General features: G+C 39.1%; 1 protein-coding gene across 4 annotated transcripts; it reads left to right on the top strand.

The window, feature by feature from the left end:
• Nucleotides 1–365: 365 nt before the first annotated feature.
• PPP1R17 (protein phosphatase 1 regulatory subunit 17) lies at nt 366–18,751 on the top strand. 4 transcript variants are annotated; one of them, XM_053997847.1, is made up of 6 exons: nt 366–430; nt 7,419–7,531; nt 11,479–11,631; nt 13,028–13,189; nt 16,433–16,529; nt 18,325–18,389. In XM_053997847.1, exons 2-5 carry the CDS (start codon nt 7,450–7,452, stop codon nt 16,504–16,506), a joined length of 471 nt encoding a protein of 156 aa, XP_053853822.1. In that variant the 5' UTR covers nt 366–430; nt 7,419–7,449; the 3' UTR covers nt 16,507–16,529; nt 18,325–18,389. The 4 variants fall into 4 exon arrangements, with proteins under 4 accessions (XP_053853822.1, XP_053853806.1, XP_053853831.1 ...); XM_053997831.1 differs by lacking the exon at nt 16,433–16,529 and having other exon boundaries at nt 18,325–18,751; XM_053997856.1 differs by lacking the exons at nt 16,433–16,529; nt 18,325–18,389 and adding an exon at nt 15,433–15,499.
• The last annotated feature ends 52 nt before the right edge of the window (nt 18,752–18,803 follow it).

Raw genomic sequence — 18,803 nt, 5'->3', positions numbered from 1 at the left:
TGATTTTCTTTGCAGTTCTAGACACAGCAGCTGCAGCTCACCTTTTGGCTCTCTGTGCCAAAGCTTTCACATCCTCTATTGCTTCTTTGAGAGCACCAGTATCTGTGGATCTTGGTCATCTGGCAGGAATGATGCCTCAGCCTTGAGGCACTGCTGGTCTCCCATGCATCTTGTTGCCTCTCCTTTGGCCCCTGCAACTTGTGGAAGAGGACGGAAACAGGATTAGAATCTGCTGGTGGGGCAGGGAGTGGTGCTGCTGTTCCTTAGCCTCCAGGAGGACGCCTGAGTGTGGCCTTGCCACAGCGACAGCTTCCACTTATTCCTAGATAAGACGGGCAAGGGCATCAGCTGCAGGGCCAGTACAGAAAGATCCTCTAGTGAGCCCCGACAACAAAACAGCACCTTCCCCTCACACTGCTCACACTGCTCAGTAAGTACTTCAGCAATGTGTTTTCCTCCTGGCTGGTTGGCTTCTTGATTTCCTTCTTTTTTTTTTTTTTTTTTTTTTTTTTTTTTGAGGGTGTGTGTGCATTTGTTTGTTTGTTTGCTTTGTTTTGGGTTTTTTTTAGCAGCCACCACCATCAAGTTGCCTTATCACCTCTGGGGACGAGCAGGAAAGCACCAGGTCCCACTGCATAGGGAATGGGCTGGGGATGGTCCTGTGTGGGGAAAGTTAAGGTATGACCTAACTGGGTCTGGGATTTGTGGATAGGGAAATGCGGAGGAGAGCATTTTAGAGCAAACTAAAGCACTAACTGCTGGGACAGTTTAAAATCAAATTTTTAAGTCAGCAAAGTGGGAGCTGATATAAGGACTTCTTATCTCACTGCTAAGTCTGGTATGTGCAAGGGGTTAATTTGTACCTCAAAAAAAAAGTTAGGGAAGACTGTATTTTTTATCATCTCCAAAGACAAAGACTTTGTAACCAGAACTTGTGCAAATGTATCTTGCATTTTTCAATCAACCAAATAAATGGTTTTATTTTACAAATTTATTTTACAAGGTAGTAGTGGGAATTCGTCTACCATCCAGCCACAATTTTTGAAATAGCACCCAGAAGCCCACTGACTGTGAGAAGAAACTGCTCCGAGACAATTCTGTGGTACTTCTGCATCCATTCTATTATTAGTAGCAAAAGTTTTGGGTAGAGGGAGGCATTCAGATCAGGCTTTCAAATATCCAAGTATTTGCTAAGAAGATTTAAATATTCTTTATAAAAGTGAAAACCAGATTAATCTGACAGTATGCCTGTGGAGAGCAGCCTAGTGCCTAAGTAACTGGAGAAGAAAGTTTGTGCATTAACATGAAGCTGTCTCCTGTATCCTGGAACACATCACTCCAATAGAATAATGTTAAATATATAGTAAAACTTGTAATTAAACGTTTGGAGTGCAGAGCAGCAACACTGAGAATTTCTACTTGTAGGACATCTATTTTCTACTCTGACTTGTAATCTTGCTTTATTCAGATGGTTTTCCAGGAAGCAGTTGTAATGGGGCTGAGATAGGGTGGGGTATGGGTGAAAGTGCATATTTTCTGATAAAGATACTAAGGCTGCTTGCTGAGTGCAGATGGAAGAAGCCAAATGCAGCCAGATGTTGCACCATTCCCCTTGACTCCTGACAAGGGGATTTCTGCATAGGGCAGATGTGTGCAGGGTGGCTTCATTCAATCTTATTCCTTCTTTCTGCATTTGTAAATGACTTCAAGCAAATAAGGGGCCTACTCACACTTATAGAGCCCTCCACAGGGGGCATGCTACAGAAGGAATGACAGATCTTGCTCTTTGCCTCCCACATATCCGCAGGGATTAAGGAGCGGGTAAGGATGCTGGGAGCCTGCCTGTCCCTCCTTGCTTATGTGCTCATTGCAACCAGACAGAAAGGGGCAAACAAATTTAAAATAATTTAATAATCAAACCCCCCAGGAAACTGTAAGTCCATGCTTGGTGGGAGAAGAGGCATATTTAAAGAGTAAACCTCCATGCCAAAGCAGCTGTTTGGGCAGGGCAGCAAAATGCTACTTTTTTGTCCAGACTGGACTGTAACTAATGAAGTCCAGCCTCTGCCTCATGTCTGCATTTGGCAGCAGCCTGTGAGATACTCCCTGTTTATTTCATTTCCAGCTATTGAGTACACCAGCTGCAGCAAGGCCAGGCTCTGCCTATGAGAATGAGGACAAACAAGTGTGCACAATGTACTACCCTAGGACCTTAGTTGCCTCTGTTTCTGCCTCTGCTTCCCTCTATTCTTCTTAGGAGTTGCTCTGGCTTCAGAAGATAAGTACATAGGGCCAAACAGGCTTCTGTGGCAACATTATTACCAACTGTCAAAATGAAGTTATTAAATTCAGATTGACTGCTGTCACCCAATAAGGATGCTTTCAAAAGTACTTTTATTTATCTGGCATCCTTGTCAACATACCAGTGATTTGTTTAATAATTATGCATGCACTGGAAATTAGCACATTTTTCTTCAGGATTTTGTCAATTGTAGAAATAAAACACTCTCCTGAACAAGAAAAAAAAAACCACCAAAAAAACAAACCCCCCCCCCCCCCCCCAAAAAAAAAAAAAAAAAAACACAAAAAAAACCCCATAAAACCTAATACCACACTCACCTCACCACACAGTCTACTGAAATCTTCAGAGGCACAGGCTGTGGATACCTTATAAAGGGCTAGTTCAGAAATTCTAAGTGTTCAATATACAAAGAAAATCATGAGCCTTAATGTACAATGATGAGGAGTATTGACATTGATGCCCACATAACTCCTGTAAACTTTTATAAGAATTGCATATCAGAACTTCATTTCTTCATCTTATCGGTAAGAATGATCACCTATGGGTGACTCATTTGAGAACTGTATTGTCCCTTCAGATTACATACATCTATGTTAAACCAACTGTGCATTAAAAGAGTAAACTACAACAGGTTTCTTTATCTGTCTCTAGCAAAGTATTTTTACATAATTGAAGCCTGGAACCGGTTGCATTAGTGAATTTTTTTATGGAAACCAAAAAATTTAAGCAAAGAAAGTAATCATATACTTGCAAGTATTTGTGTGTTTTAGAACTATTTTAGTGAGTGATAAGATAGCTTTATTTGGGCACTTTAATCAAGCAGGTACAACAACTGAGAATTTTGAAAAAAAATTTAGTATGTGGTTTAACCTGTCTAAAAATCCAAAGCTGATATCCAGAAAGTGAAAAGTTCAGATATTTTTCATCTGAATCACCATATCTTAAAAAGGTGTATGCCCAAAGGAGTAGTGCTGTTATATGACAGTGATTCAGCATGAGATTTCATTCACATGAGGCTGAAGCAGCTTTTAGTAATACTTGCACTTTTCCGTCTGCCTTATTGTTCGTTGCCTTCCTCTGTCTGTAAGTAGAGCCAATCCAATCTCATGCCAGAAGTTTTAACAAGGAGCAAGGCAAAACTATGTAGGCAAAGCCAGAACTTGTCTCAACTTTAAGGAAAGCATTTCAGCTGTCTCTATCAGCTCTCTCTTTTCCAAGAAATAAGAGACTTCAGGTGACTCATTTAGGCACATCTCTAAAGAAGGTGGTACAGACTAGCTGCACTGTACCAAAGTCTCTGGCTAAGTGACAATTTAATCCTAAATCATATAGGCAAATCTCAGCATCTCAGGAAGTATCTTCTGTTGTGTGTGAACTAGGCCTCCAATGTAACCATTACAGATGCACAAAAGATGATTGTGGATCATTATGTCAAGAGACATAACAGACTGCAAGAAAAAACCACTTTACTTCATCACATGAATAGCAAGCATTTGCTACCAAGGTGACTGATGGCAGCAGAGAGTGCAAACTGTGCTAACGTGAAGGCTACTAGGAAAAGTGTTGCACTTAATGCATGAAAATCTGAGAACATGCTTCAATTTGTAAAGCCATATTAATGCTTCATACAGTCCCCATAACAGGTTACCTTCCAGGGGAACGTAGCTGGGGAATCTGTTTCCTTAGTGGCAGGAACTGATTTTAGTGATTTGGGAAAGCACCATTACAATGGTCACATACAGCAACTTTCCTTTGAAGGAGAGCTCTGTGTGTAATCTATGGTGACAGGATGAAACAGCGCTCAAAGGTTCACATGTCATACACAATGTATATAAACCCAAGATACCAAAATCCATTATATATTTTGGTAATTTTTATATTTTTATCCTTTTGTCACACAGACTGTCAAAGTGCAGTGCTTTAGTAAGCAAGGCAATGCTGGCTTCAGGGCAGACTTACAAAAGAAAAGAAATGGAAGGGGAGTGTCAGAAGTTAGCCTGTAAACCAGAATTTTAAAGCACTGAAGATGCCAAGGGCTTGGCATGTGTGACAGTGAAAATATGAACACAGACCTAAGAGATGTGTTTTAGAATAGTATTTTCCAAACTATCATAATAAAAAAAAATATGAAGCAATTCTATATTAAGTCTCTTTACAAAGCTTAATTTTTATTGGGTGAAATAATTCAACAAAACAACTTATTGAAATCTAACCAAATTTAACTATATTTTATAAGCTATTTCCAGCAAATACAATTTACTACCAATTTTACATTTAAATTTTGCTATCTATCCCCAGCCTTTTTTGCCTCAAGACATGTTAAAACCAAAAATGTCCATAGTGTCTGAAATAATATCCCTGATTTCACTGAAACCCTTGTAAACAGAGTATTCTTCAGAAAAGAACATTTTATCTATAGTCATAATATTTAGCCAGCATGCCCTAATCAAATCCAATAAAATCAAATGGCATTGAAAGAATAAAACTCCCTTAAGTCACAAAATGTAGTGCAAGCCTTCATATGGACAGATAATAAGTTTGGTATTAAATAAAATTATGTCTGCTTTATTTTAAACCACAGCTATAGCTTACTTATACAGTGAATAAACAGAGCAACCATGTTAAAGTGCCTTCAAAGATTTCTTTCTGTAGGGTCTTCCTAAATTAAGGATTTTTCTTGTAGTGAAGGCAAATGAGCCTTCAGGCAGTATAACACTTTAGTACAGGTATGAGGCTGGACAGGCTGGACTGGGACATTTCTATAGTGAACATTTGGAGGTGAAATCCCTCATCAAGACCTGATTCAGTAAGATCTTAATAATTTGTAGAATATTACAAATTTTTGTAAATTTTAAATAGTGAAACATAAGGGAATTATTCCCCTTTGTACAATATCAATAAACGTCAACTTTTGATGTTGACATGAGTTGAGTCAAATTTGATGCTGCCAGGCAGTTGTGGCAGGACATCTATCCTACCCTCCTCTCTACCACTGACAGTTGGTCCATAAAGAGATAACCTAAGGCTGAAAGGCACAGCAGGAGGTCATCCCTGGCACCAAAAGTGCTCAGACCTCACCTAAGAATCAGCATCTTAGTCTGGAAAGCAGATGTGGGAAGAGATAAATGAAATATTCTTGACTGAGAGACACTGTTTTACAAACTATAAAAGACATATGAGTTATCACAGAGGTAGAAGCCTTCTACACATACACCCTGAAAATGTGGGAGATTTCTCCCTGGACTTTGGATGCAAATCTGTTGTTACTTCCCTGAGGATTGAGGGAAAGGATCTTGATGTGTGCCCCACCATCAACTGGATGGTAAGATACACTGAATCCTAAGTTATACTATTTCTTTGCTAGCTGTAACATTAATAGGTACCTTTAACCTTGCTCTGTATATGTCTACTAGTAGTCTTTTTTATTTTTGTTTTTATTCCTATGTAGTATTAGTTTGTTTTAAGTCTTATGTCCTTAGATTTCTGTCTATTAAATAAATAATTCATTCTATTATAGACCAAATCAGCCTATATTAAAAAACTTGTGAATGAGAGTGAGCTTTGGCTGCCTCAATAAAGCTACTGCCTGCTGTCAGAGGCCTGGGCAAAAGGCAAGGGCTTATCTAAACCACCACATACAATCACAACAGCAGTGTTACTCCATTTATTTGTAAGTCACTGGCATTTAAGACATGTGTTTCCATCCACTGAAGAACTACATCAGTGCAACCTTTCCTATCTTCTTTTGCAAATATTTCTGTGAGTGGATTTTGTTCAAGGGTTAATTGTTCTTTACATAGATGCAAGTTTAGTCATGGAAATGAGATTAACTCCCCTACTGTTCTGTTTCTTGTCATCAAACAACCATTGTAATTTACAGAAAAATAATAAGGTAATTTCTTTTCCTCCAGCAAGATAAAACCAAACTCCCACAGTTTAGTCTCCTATTTTCCCATCCTCCTTTTCACTGTTATTCTGCAGCTGCCTCTTTTCTTACTTTTTTATTTGCCTTTCCTTCTCTATCTCCCCTTCATCTTTTATTTTCTCAATTACTTCTTTCATCTTCTATTCATAATGTCTCCATTTTTTTTCTTTTCCTCATTACCTTTCCCCTCCTTACAAGGAAGTGATAGTCTGCTCTTATTCCCTGAAAATGGAGAACAGAGGTTGTGAATAAAAAACTACCACAGCTGTTGCTGGATCAAAGAAGATACCAAGATCACTTGGACTGCACCTTCAGATTGAAGGTTGTTTCCCTTTAACATTACTTTTTCCATTCTGATGAGTTTCTGCTAAGCAATGATAGAAATTATCAGCAGTGAAAAATGGTCTAAGTTTCTTCTTTCCATGGTGGCATCTGTGGCAGCCCCAGGATCAAGTCTCATCTTGCAAGGTGCTGGGGAAGCTCAGGTAGGAGGATGGGTGAGGATGGACTTCTACACCCACTGCAGCTATAAGTAAAGGGGGACAAAATAGCCCAAAGAGCAATCCAGTGAGACTTACAGAGCATGGACACTTAAATAGCTGCGTGAAATGGGTTCCCATGATCTTACCGAAGTGATGAGTAAGTTCACTTCATGATGGCTTTGGGATCTGTGGGAATTGGCCATCTTTCCAAGGCAGCACTTTACACCTGGTTTTTCTGGGGTATTTAAGACCTCTTAGTGGAGCTGGACTTAAAAGACTAAGTCAACAGAATTCATAATTAAAATTGGTTCATATAATAAATATCAAATATGATCCTTAGTTTATTGTTGAGAAAAAATGGAGACGAAAACCAAACCAAAACATTTCATTCCTTAGCATTTACTTTGTGTATGAGATAGGACTTTCTGCACGAGATAGCACTTTCTGTACGCTCAAAAGAAAAAGTTTTTCTGTAGAGTCAATCTATACTAGTGTAGGTTCCTTACAGCAAGGTAGGTGGAAAAATAGGTTACTGTGTGTGTAACCAAGGCAGTGAATAAATGCATTACATCATGTGTGACTAAAAAATCATGTTAGCAGACTGCTGGAAGACAAGAACTCCTCATCAGTTGTTAGGTAGCACCAATATGTCTGTTTTATGTCATGCTGCTGAATTTCTTTTAAAATTTTTTTTCTTAATGTGGTGTAGTATCTTCATAGGAGGAGAAAAGCCTATTTCAATGATGTCAACAGAATGTGTTCAGCCACTTGATATCCCAGCTGACAGACTGGACAAGCAAGATTCACAGCGTGACCATTTAGGTAAGTGTTATTTGATGATGTCATTGCTCTAATGAGGGGTGTTGTCTTCATATCATAAAGTCCTGTCCAGTGCCTATTTTTTCCCCTCCAGTGATACAACTAACCCTCCATGAAAACAGATAGATTACACCTTCTGCTGACACTTCTAGTGCCAGATGGAAAGACAAAGAGCATTTTTCCTGCATATAAATATCAGCTGAAGCTTTAGAGTGAAGTTAAAGAGGAGAAAGGAAAGAGTCATTGATCTTCTCCCTGGTAGAGCAGTTTCTTCATTTATACCACAGTAAATTTAAAGCTAGGATATAGCTGAGCTTTCCCTGAATATATCTTCCATATGCAATTTGAGTAAAAGATTTCAAGCATTCCATTTGCCATCACTGAGACAGCTTTCTAGAAATGTTTTCTGTATTGGGAAGTTTTTTTTTCTTTTCATGAACAGAACGGGACTGCTGGGAGACGTTCCTTGAGCTTTTATTGCAGCACCAGCCTCATTACATGGTTGAGACAATAGAAAGATGGCAAAAGCTCATGTACTGCCAGCAACAGCCAAAGACCTCTTTGTTATGGAGCATTTAAAATGCTCCAAAACACTATTTCTAGCCAATAGTGTATTGCTAAAGCTTACAGACAATTGTTTTAGCCAATTACTAAAACTACACGTACACCTGCTTCACACAATGCTTGCTTGTTGTCTGCTTTTCTATTAACAATACACAATACTTCATTATTAAGCTTAAAATCTTCTACTATCTTGCTAAGCATATTTTTCTGCAATCTTAAGGTCTATCTTAGCCAAACTTAAAATTCCAGCTATTGTTTCATGTCCTTGCTTACTATACTATTGTAACTTTTCCTACCTTCAGACTTTGCAGCTGTAGCTAGTTCTAAGTTTCTCTGCTCTTTCTGTTTCTCAGGCTTGCTTTTCCAGCTTACCGAAAATCATCTTACCTTTACTATTTCCCACAGTTTTCTCCTTCTTGAAGCTACTTCACATAGCTTTTACAATGAGCATACCAGGGTTGTCTTTGTTCTGTCATACTCTTGAATACCAGATTTCATGCTTGATAGATAAGATTTTTGCATATTCATGATCTTTGTCTCTGCTTCTAGTGCTATGATTTCACTCTTATCTTACAAAATTGTCCTGAAGATTTAGCAACCCCAAAAGAAAAATATGTTTCTTGTTGTTACCTTTGTGACAACAATAATGAAAGACAAATGCAATTTCACTTCCTTGTAAAAAAAAAAAAAGTGTTTCACCACAGGTTTTATAAATTTAGTTTATTAGTACTGTGAGGAAGGCATCCTAGTTCTGTCTCTGCTACATGGCATTTCTAGCCACAGACACTGTTTTTACAACTGCTGATATACCATAGTTGGTCCATAAAATTGCTAATTTAAATACATACAGAATGAGTTTCATTATACTGTTGGAAAACTGAGGCAGTGGGAGGGTAAATGAGCTCATTAGAACTATGAAGAAAGCCTATGAAGGCCAGAAAAAAACTCCACATCTCCAGGGACTTAACCCAGAGGCCATCCTTCCCACATCTACCTGCAGGCTCACAGACATAACAGCTGCCTTAAATAGTGTGAAAGACCCTGGAATGAAGTCGTGCTTGCATCCAAGTCTGCAGTCAGGGGTTGGGTAACAATGTGGGGAGCCCAGCTGAAGGCAAACAAGCAGCTTTTAAGAATTCAAAACATCAGTTTCTGTGATGATACTAATGAGAGGTTCACAAATGAGTGGTTAAAATGCTTAAAGAATCATCATCGAGGTTATTGGCAAAAAGTAAAGTTTAATATGAATTCATGAGAATGCAACTTTAACAGAGTTAAGTGGCAAGGCTCATTCTATTACTTACTATGCAGACAAAGCATACGTAAGTAAATTGGATTAGAAGCAACTTGGAATGATTTACATGAAGACTGGAGATGCAAGAGGGTAAGGGTGCAGAGGATATGGATATAAGAAAAGGGTGCAAAAGCACTTAATCATTGACTAATTTAATATTTTAAAAAATAATTCAACAGGATTTGCTACAATTATAACAGTGAGTTAATTATATATTCAAAATAGCAGCATTCCTACCATAATCCACTCACTTGCATGAACACATGAGAAAAGATGTATACATCTATATCAACTAGTGTAAAGGTACCTATCAAAAATTCCTGTCAGGCTCAGTGCAGTACTCATATCAAATCCCTTAGTGTTTCTGAACCGGCATGGGCTGCACCTCAAGGAATATGTATGTGTGTGAGTGGTATGTGCCTAGATCTTGTTGTCAACAACAGTCTTTCAAGTATTGCAGACTTGAGGGTTTGCAAGCTCCAAGAGGCTTCCTATTCAGAGGTCCACTGTGTTCAAGGAGAGCTCAAACAGCTTTCCTTGCTGCTATAGTGCTGTTTGTAGCATCACAAGATGATTTTTCCTAAAAAGTCCAGTAAAAATAATACTATTACATTCAGGCTACGATTCACTTTTTCAAAAATGAAAATATCTCATGTCTCATAACAACGGTGTCCATGTCTCATAACAATGGTACCATTTCAGTTGGGTAAATGACTTGCCAAGACTAATAAGAATGACTGCTTATCCTTTGTTCCTTACCTTGGTCGGACTGCTGATGTTTCTGGTATGGTCATAATAGCTCCTAGCTTTACTATACAAGAGCACCCAGTAGGGTCATGGATGCTTCACTGCCCAACTGGCACAGTTAAAGGGCACTTCATCACTCAGCTGATTCAACTAAGGCTTATCGGGAACTGCTGAGGTTGTAGATCAAGCCTAAAGAAGAGTTGAGGGAGAGGGGTGTACTTGTTGTGTACTACACAACAAGCTATCTTCAGTATTTTCAGCTTGCATAAGCACCCAAAAATACAGACCCTTGCAGAAAAAGTCCAGTTGACTCTCTGAGTGATCTGAATAAAGGATTGTTTTAAAGGAAAACGAAAAATCCAGTGTCATGTTATGTAAATAAAAAGCAAATACCAATTGCTCATTAGCTCTGGAAATAAAGTTAACTCTTGAAGGGAACAATATACTGACTGGCTCATTTTACAAATAGCTCAGACTGACCCTATACATGTAAAACTTTCCTTCACAAAACTGGCCTTGTAATTCTTGCAGATACAATCCACACAGTTACCACTGGATGAATCAGGGGTGGCTATAGAACCTCTGCACACAATGATGCAGCCTTCCCTCTGACATGTAAACACACAAGCTGCCCACAACTTTCTCTCTCTGTTTTATGTCTACTGCCAACAACACAGAAGGACTACCTAAGTCACTTGACTCCCATGTAGTATGGCACAGAGCCCTCTTTTGTTAGCTTTCTAAATGTTTAAGAGATTTTTCTTCCTGGGTGTGGTGATGTGTGGCTACGCAGAAGGAGCAGAAAGCTTTGTGAATCGGAAGTTGGAGTTCTGTTTCAGGAATTTGAAGTTGGAGTTTCTATTCTGTATTTTTACGTGTATTCACCCATCCCCCTGAAGCTATTCCCATTGGATTTCACCTGTAATGTATTCAGTTTAGACTCTGTTTCTATTGGATTTACCTTATCTCTTGTATTCCCCATAAAAATGGTAACCCAACCCCAGCACGCGGTCACTTGTCCGTGCGGCGTTCGAGCAAATACAACCTACTTTGGACGACACACAAGTGTCCAATCTCTTGAGTCTCTTTATCTCGGTCATGGTAGCGCTCTCAAAATAGCTCTGTCTGTATCAAACGAACCCCAAAGATGGTTGTTGCTGTCTCCGACTGCTCCCGGAAGCACCTGGCCAGCGCCCCGGGCAAAAGCAGCCGGGTGGAAACGAAGTCGGAGAGAAAGCAACACCTGGGCACTTGGATTAAAGCACTATTATCAAAGTGATTATTTTCACCATCTGTTTTTTTACCTCCCCTAAATTTTAATTTCTATTATATTTTTTCTCTGCAGAAGATCTTTCAGAACAGCTGATTAAGAGCTGTGACCTCAAAAATAAACCAAGAAAAGGTAAAACTCTCACAGCCTCCCAGAAGACTGAACAGGAGCAAAAGAAGCCAAAGAGAAAAGATACACCGGCTTTGCACACTCCACCTCTTCTAACAGGTGAGAAGTAAATCTCTCGACTTTGAAATCCCAATTCATCTCTGGGGACTGGAGTAGGGTGAAAGTCCATGGAATGTTCAATCAGTTATGTCCCCTTGGATGCAGACAGGAACACAGCTTCCTGCATGTGCACCTGGGAAGGCAGGTGAACAGAAAGTCTGATTTTCTCAAAGACATTCAATGTTAGTTGAAGGGTTTGGTCTCACTTCTGAGAATACCAAGGTGGATAGGTTTATGCTCTGAAAAACATGCTTCTGTGGATCTCATAGTCTTGCTGATAAATAATGTTACGTTTATGTGTGAAATTATGTATATTTATTGGCAGCTGCTGAGCCATACTAGATGTCCCAGTTGGATATAGTCCAAAATCAAAAAGGATCAAGTCCAGCCCCTGCACTTTCTCATGAAACTTGCATCCAGTGCACAGCGGGAGGCTGGGGCTCACACTGGGAGTAGACCAGTCAAGCACACAAGTCACCTGCAGGATTGTCCTCCTGGAAATCACAGGGATCATGTGTTTATGGGGACTCTGGCAAAGGGTAGGTGTTTCAGGAAAACATCACAGCAATGAAGGGACTTCTTGTGGATTGCTCCCTACTGTGGCACAAATACAGATGTTTGAGACCCAAATGCCACCAACCTGGAGAAGGGAAGAATAAGCAGGAGACTGCTACTGAGACCCAGTGATCCAAGAACAGCAGTGGGAATAAATGTTGTCACTCTCAGCTAACAAGCACTCTGTGTTATAATTTCCAGCAAGAGAGCTGTGCTCTTATATTATTGAGTTCTTCCCATGATGCACATACATGGAGGAGTTAGCCAGTAACTACTTGTATGCTTCTCTGTATATCTGCAACAAATCACCAAGTCAAAAACAAACACCTGGGAATTGAATTTGAAATTTGAATTGAAATTGGATTTGATCTGTTCAGTTTTCACATGCACCTTCCATCAGCAATTCTCTCTTAGGAAGAGCAGCTCAGAGGCTGGAGAGCTGTGTTTTCTTCCTGCAATTGTCATATCATAAAGAAAACATTCTTTTGCTAGTTAAAACAACCATTTCTATGTGGTCACATTGCTCCCAACTAACCTCCTGAGCATCTGTGTGATTAAGTTACTGTGGTAAGATGTCTAAAGTTCTGGAATGGGAGATTACACTCATCTGTCCCACGATTTTTAGTGCATTATGTACAATCAGAAGCGAACTGGCCTGATAGCATAATTTTCTAGAGTCTATGGGAAATAATTTGAAAGAAATGTAGGGTAGGTACATCATGCAGCAAATCATGCAGTTGTGCCTCTGTACTTCAGAGCAGTCTTTAGGAGAGCTACACAGGTGGAAGTTCCTTCTATGTAAACAGGCTAAAGTAGCATTTTCTTTATTGCTTACTTACAGGCATAGTTTCAGACTCGTCTGAAAATCTGCTGAAAAGGTATGATATCACAGAGAAGTCACAGAGAGAGAGAGTGACTCCAGTCTCTCAAATTACTGAACTGGAGCAGAAAAAGCCCAGAAGAAAAGATACGCCTGCAATACACATCCCACCTTTGATAATAGGTAAGAAACTTTGGTAAAGACCCTCCTAAGATGTACCAAAAAGTGGCTAGTGTCAGAGATATACTTAGAAGGCTGAAAGGAGGTTGCTCTCTTCTCAGTATACTTAGCAGTTCTTGAACTGGACCTATTTGGTCATAGTGAGAGTTCATGAAAAGTCTAATACATATCCTGTGTTCAAGCTCTGAGGATAGAAAGAGTGGGGAAAAAGAAAAGGCATTTGGTCACTTGATTATCTCTTGCAAACTGCAATCCTACTTTTCTGAAAAGCCAACTACTGCCCTGCTTTTCAAACCTAAGTGCATAGAAATTTTTAGGTCACCAGCACTAAAATGCCTCCAACAACCTGGAGCAAAGCTGTACTGATTAATCCCCTCTTCATTCTGCAGTCCCTGACATGCACTGAGGAAGCCAAGTGGTGATGAACTTCTCATTAGCAGCCCCTTAGAGATAATTCTGTGCTTCTGGCATGGCATGCAATAGACACTGCATAACATGCCAATGGGAAGGGAAGGGAAGGGAAGGGAAGGGAAGGGAAGGGAAGGGAAGGGAAGGGAAGGGAAGGGAAGGGAAGGGAAGGGAAGGGAAGGGAAGGGAAGGGAAGGGAAGGGAAGGGAAGGGAAGGGAAGGGAAGGGAAGGGAAGGGAAGGGAAGGGAAGGGAAGGGAAGGGAAGGGAAGGGAAGGGAAGGGAAGGGAAGGGAAGGGAAGGGAAGGGAAGGGAAGGGAAGGGAAGGGAAGGGAAGGGAAGGGAAGGGAAGGGAAGGGAAACCTTACCATGGATCATTCAAACAGAGCTACCCTGCTTTTTGGGTAAACTCAGGAGTAAGAGTTCAGGAATATATGCTAAATAAAGCTGCACCGTGCTTTATGAACATATTCCCTCTCATTTAAATTAAGCAGTGATGAAGGAAAAGTATGTATATGTAATTCTGATTACCTAGTTATAGCACACAAACCAGCCTTTTTAGAGGAGGTACTAGAGACAGCTGCAATGTAAGACCCAAACAGAGGTCCCCAGCTTTCAGATGGACACATATTAGTAGTGTGTCAGATGCTTGCCACAATCAATAGCAAGATCATTACCAAGGAATCACTTTGCTAACTGATGAACTCCAGAGGTTCCCAGTAGAGTTCAGGTTTCAAAGCTCAGAGGGATGCAGCCCAGAGATATATGTTATAAACTTTCCATGGACCACCAGCAATTTCAAGGACAAATCAGCATTTTAATACAAAACAATAGAAAGGGAATACAAACGGAAGTCAAAATGGTAGTGATTTGTATAACACTGGGAAAATATTTTTTTCTTTGATATGATGCCTCTGATCACTTGTGAAGAAAATGTGCAGTTTGGAAGTTGTGGGTTTCAAGGAGTGAGAAGCATATTTGATTTGGGAAGCATTTGTAAATTAGTCTTTCTCTGTTTGCTGTTTTAAAAAGTCACTTAGCTTCTCCACCTCTGTTTTCTTAGCTGTGTGTATTATAAAATGCAACTCATCCTGCAGATCGATTTTAAGGATTGTTAGGTTGTTCTGTTAATATCTGCTAAGGGATCTGGCTAAAGAAAACAGAGGGTAAATATACAATGTAACCATAATTTCCCAATAGAACTTGCAAGTACTTGCAATTTTTAGATACACTCTAGAACCACAATGGCTCACAGAAACATGAATATTTCTGTTAGAAAGCTAAAAAATAGACAGAAAAAGTTGTCTTAAATCATTGATTTGTCAGACATTTTGCCACCTAGATCTAAGCCATACCTCTTGGGCTACAAATCAGAAAAACAACAAGATAGCACATGTCTACAGACTGCCTAGGGACAACTCCTGCAGCTGAGTTGGGAGAGACAAGAGGTGAATGGTTAAACTTCCATTCTTCTCACCCAAATGTTTTCAATAGGGGTGTGGTATTTTTCTAAAGGAGCTGCCTTAACTGGTTTTCTAGACTATGAGAGAGAATGAGGATTTGAAACTGATTTTACAAGTTATCTCTCATTTGATTAGGAAACCTCAGTCACATTTCAGGAACAGCATTACATGTATTTACATTCTAGCTCAAACCCACAGGCCTGAAGACCATTAATTTAGTTAATGGACTATATAATGTTAAGTGGGTATGGCAACAGTGTGTTCCAGAGCTGACTACAGGCTTGGATCAGATTCAAGCCATTTACTGTCAAGTGATATGGAAAAAATTACCGTTAGAAATCTGACTGTATTTTGCTTTCTAGTCTAATACCTTCAGAAAGACAAGGTGTTGGCTGACTGAAGGAGAGCTTGCTACTGAAGGAGACATCTGCTCATGATTAATTTGTATGGACGTGGCATAACATTAACTGTACCACTTCAGTAGAAGTTTGAAGGCTGAATACATTTAGAAGCCTGACCCTTGTAGAGGAGATTTCAGATAACTAACTTAGTAGCCCCCTTTCTTTAACTGCATTTCCCAATTGAATTAGGTGCTCTCAAGGTGTAAAACTGATTCTGCTTCTCTGGACCACATGCCATCCAGTAGATACATTAATTTTCTTCATTTTACATGGTACATTTGACTTGCTTTTATTTGTGACAGAAAATCTCTCAGACCACCCAAAAGGGAGAGGGACTGTCCCAGGAGTGCTGGTCAAAACAAAGAGGGATAACACATCTGCCATTTTAGCTGCATTTACAACAAAGTATTTGTGTGGACAGCTGTTCAAGAGAATACTCTATTAAATAAGATCTTTTACTAGAATTAAGTGGAGTTTCTTGAATTGGTATCTAGAAGTGGTTTGCAGGGGATCTGAAGGGGAAATATTGGAAATGGTGGCAATCATCATTAGTAGGTCACAAGAGATACTGATGCCTTAAGATTTTAACTTTTATATTTTACAAATCCTACACTGCATTAGTGCATAGCTCTGAACTCCATATAAAGTATAGTTAACTGTTAACATTTTAGTTAGACAAAAGAATCCCTCTGGGCCTGTGATCCAAGGACACACCACAGCCTCAGGCCCTGAACAGTATAAAAAAAAGTGAATTGGGGAGGAACGAGCTGAGGGAATATGGCTTCATTACCGGAAGCTGTAATTGGAGAATTAACCCCTGATATGTTTGCAAACAGACAAAACTTATACTTGCCTGAAAAACCTGTGACCGCTGTCCACCTTGGGTGTAGCCTCCACTAGGCTTTTACACTGCTCAAGGTGTAGCTATTGAAGGCCTTTAATAAATACCCACTTTATTCTCTTAACTCTGTCTAGCCTCTGTTCTAGGTAGCCACTCCAAGGCATCAATACCATGTAGCACTGAATGCTGCTTACTTCAGCAAGACTAATTACAAGGAGACAGGACAGAAAGGTTTGTCTATATTTACTTAGCTCACATAGTTATGCTGGGTCTTCTCAGGTCTCCAAGTCTATAATTCAGGTTCTGTTTTGCACAGCAGTTCCACAAAAGCTTAGCTTCTTTGTGTGCGCTACCAGATAGAATAAATCTGAAAGTAAATAAGTAGCAAATATTGGGCCAGCCTTCAACCAAAGGCTTATCATAGCAAATCATGGAGCCATCACTGGTGAATTTCAATCGGCAGAATGACGTACATTGGATGTATATTGAAAATTAAATATACATCCTTAAAATAGGAAGAGAATGGAATTCAGGCATTTAAATACATAGGTTATTTTGCCTGATACAGGCACAAGTCTGCCACAGGCAGTTAATCACTGGAGAACAGATCCAGAATACAGGAACTGAAAAGCTCTGTACAGAGAGGCAGCATCTTAGCAGGCTGCTTTGATTCCATGCCAAGTGTTCAAAGGTGGCTTCAACAGTAGGCAACAAAGTGTCATTGGAGGTATAACTGAAAACAACTGAAAATTGCATTACTTTCTGTCATTCTCTCAATAGCAAACGCACATAGATTGAATTTCATCACACAGTTGAAGGTACATTTTAAGCACATATTAGTCATGTTTTCCCTGTCCCTCAAATTGCCCAGGATGTAAAAACCAACAAAAAATAACCCCCACTCCCCTTTGGAGCACATACAACCCAAACCCCAAAGACATCAGGAAAAAAAAACTTGTCTATATTTGCCTAGGTTGCCTATAGGGTTAGAAGTCTGTGTGGGTAATATTTACATCCATCTCCATAAAAAGGCATCATTCTTTGCAGTTAACAAGAAGAGTTACTTAATTGCTGCTTGAACAAATGAAGTCCTTTGTGTTGCAAATTAACTGAAAGGCATAAATTAATGTTATTAATTTATGCTTTTCAGTTTATCTCATAGTGCTTCTGAAACCAGCTAGTTCATAAGAACTGCATATAAATGAAGCAGAAGCTAACTTAAATGAAGGGCAGTATAGGTAAATATTTTGTACCTAATGCATTGTTCTTGCAGCACTCTTACTTATTTTTTAATGAGGAAAGCAATTACAATATTTGTTGTACCTTGGTATTATATAAAAGCCTCCAGATCCTCAAAGGACAGACTTATTGGTTTAACAGAGAAAAAGAGAAAGAGAGACACAGAGAAAGGAGAAGTGACAGATTTGTGGAGGTATGATCTACAATCCAAGTCTATTTTCACATTGTTCTTAGCTCAGTAGCTTTTGCAGTTTATTGATACTATATAATTTCAGTGGAGATGCCACTTGTCATGTGGATATTTTAACATGTCTCTTGCATCACCTGCACTTGCAAAATCTAACTAATATGGCTATATACATAGAGAAAACATACATGTCCATAAAAGCTGTTTCTGTTACAAAGATTAATTATAGTATTTGCTTCATCATGCAAGCTCTTTCTCTTATTTAGCTACCCAAACCTTTATAACCAACAGGTTCCCAAATGAAACTTCAGTCTCTTTTTACAGGTAGCAAAAATATACTGGATTTAAGAATGCTTAATAATTTTAGCTAAAAATGCAGTGATTGAACTCTAGTAAGTATTAAGAGACTGAAATGCCAAAAAGAAATGAGGAGTAACTCATATGATGTTGGAAAATTACATTAAAAACAAGAAATAGGAGAGAACTGAAAAATTCTCTTTTGCCTGATATTTTCTAGAAAGCAGTATATTAAATCAACTCACTTTTCCACCTTTTTTTTGTTTGTTGTTTGTTTGTTTTTTGTGTTCTTCTCTTTTTAAGGCACTAAGCTGTTTACAGAAGAACAAACAGTGATTATAGAAGATGAAGAAAAGGATGGAGACATAATCCGCAGTTAGATTACAGTGATATTTCAATAATACAGTGTAAATAATCATGGGTCATTCAAAGTGGCAGCACATTAAAAAAGATCTTTCACCTTTATAAATAATTTTCTCAGTTGTACACTCAAATTTAAACTGCCATCAAGTGCTTATCTGCTTATTTGCATCTCATAATTCCCAGCAAGAATCATTGGACATGAATGGCAGAAACTTCAGTTACACAGGGTTTGAAAGATTCTGTCAGTTTACTACAAATGGATTCCTAGCATTTTTGTTAATGAGGAATCCACCTCAGATCAGATCTAGTTTTGTGCAGTGTAGTACTCATACAGTACCTGGCACTAGAAGTGGTAATGCAGAGTAGTAAAACATCAGCTAGTGATTCAAAATACATTTTTTGCCTGACACTTGACTTCA

Source organism: Vidua macroura, chromosome 1 (genome assembly GCF_024509145.1).
Source record: "Vidua macroura isolate BioBank_ID:100142 chromosome 1, ASM2450914v1, whole genome shotgun sequence".
Classification (NCBI taxonomy): Eukaryota; Metazoa; Chordata; class Aves; order Passeriformes; family Viduidae; genus Vidua; species Vidua macroura.
This window is presented reverse-complemented; position numbering and strand designations above follow the sequence as displayed.

Coding starts and splice junctions, on each gene's coding strand:
- PPP1R17 (XM_053997831.1), top strand. CDS start 7,450: ATGATGTCAACAGAATGTGTTCAGCCACTTGATATCCCAGCTGACAGA. Junction 7,532..11,478: donor TTCACAGCGTGACCATTTAG/GTAAGTGTTATT, acceptor TTTTCTCTGCAG/AAGATCTTTCAGAACAGCTG. Junction 11,632..13,027: donor CACTCCACCTCTTCTAACAG/GTGAGAAGTAAA, acceptor GCTTACTTACAG/GCATAGTTTCAGACTCGTCT.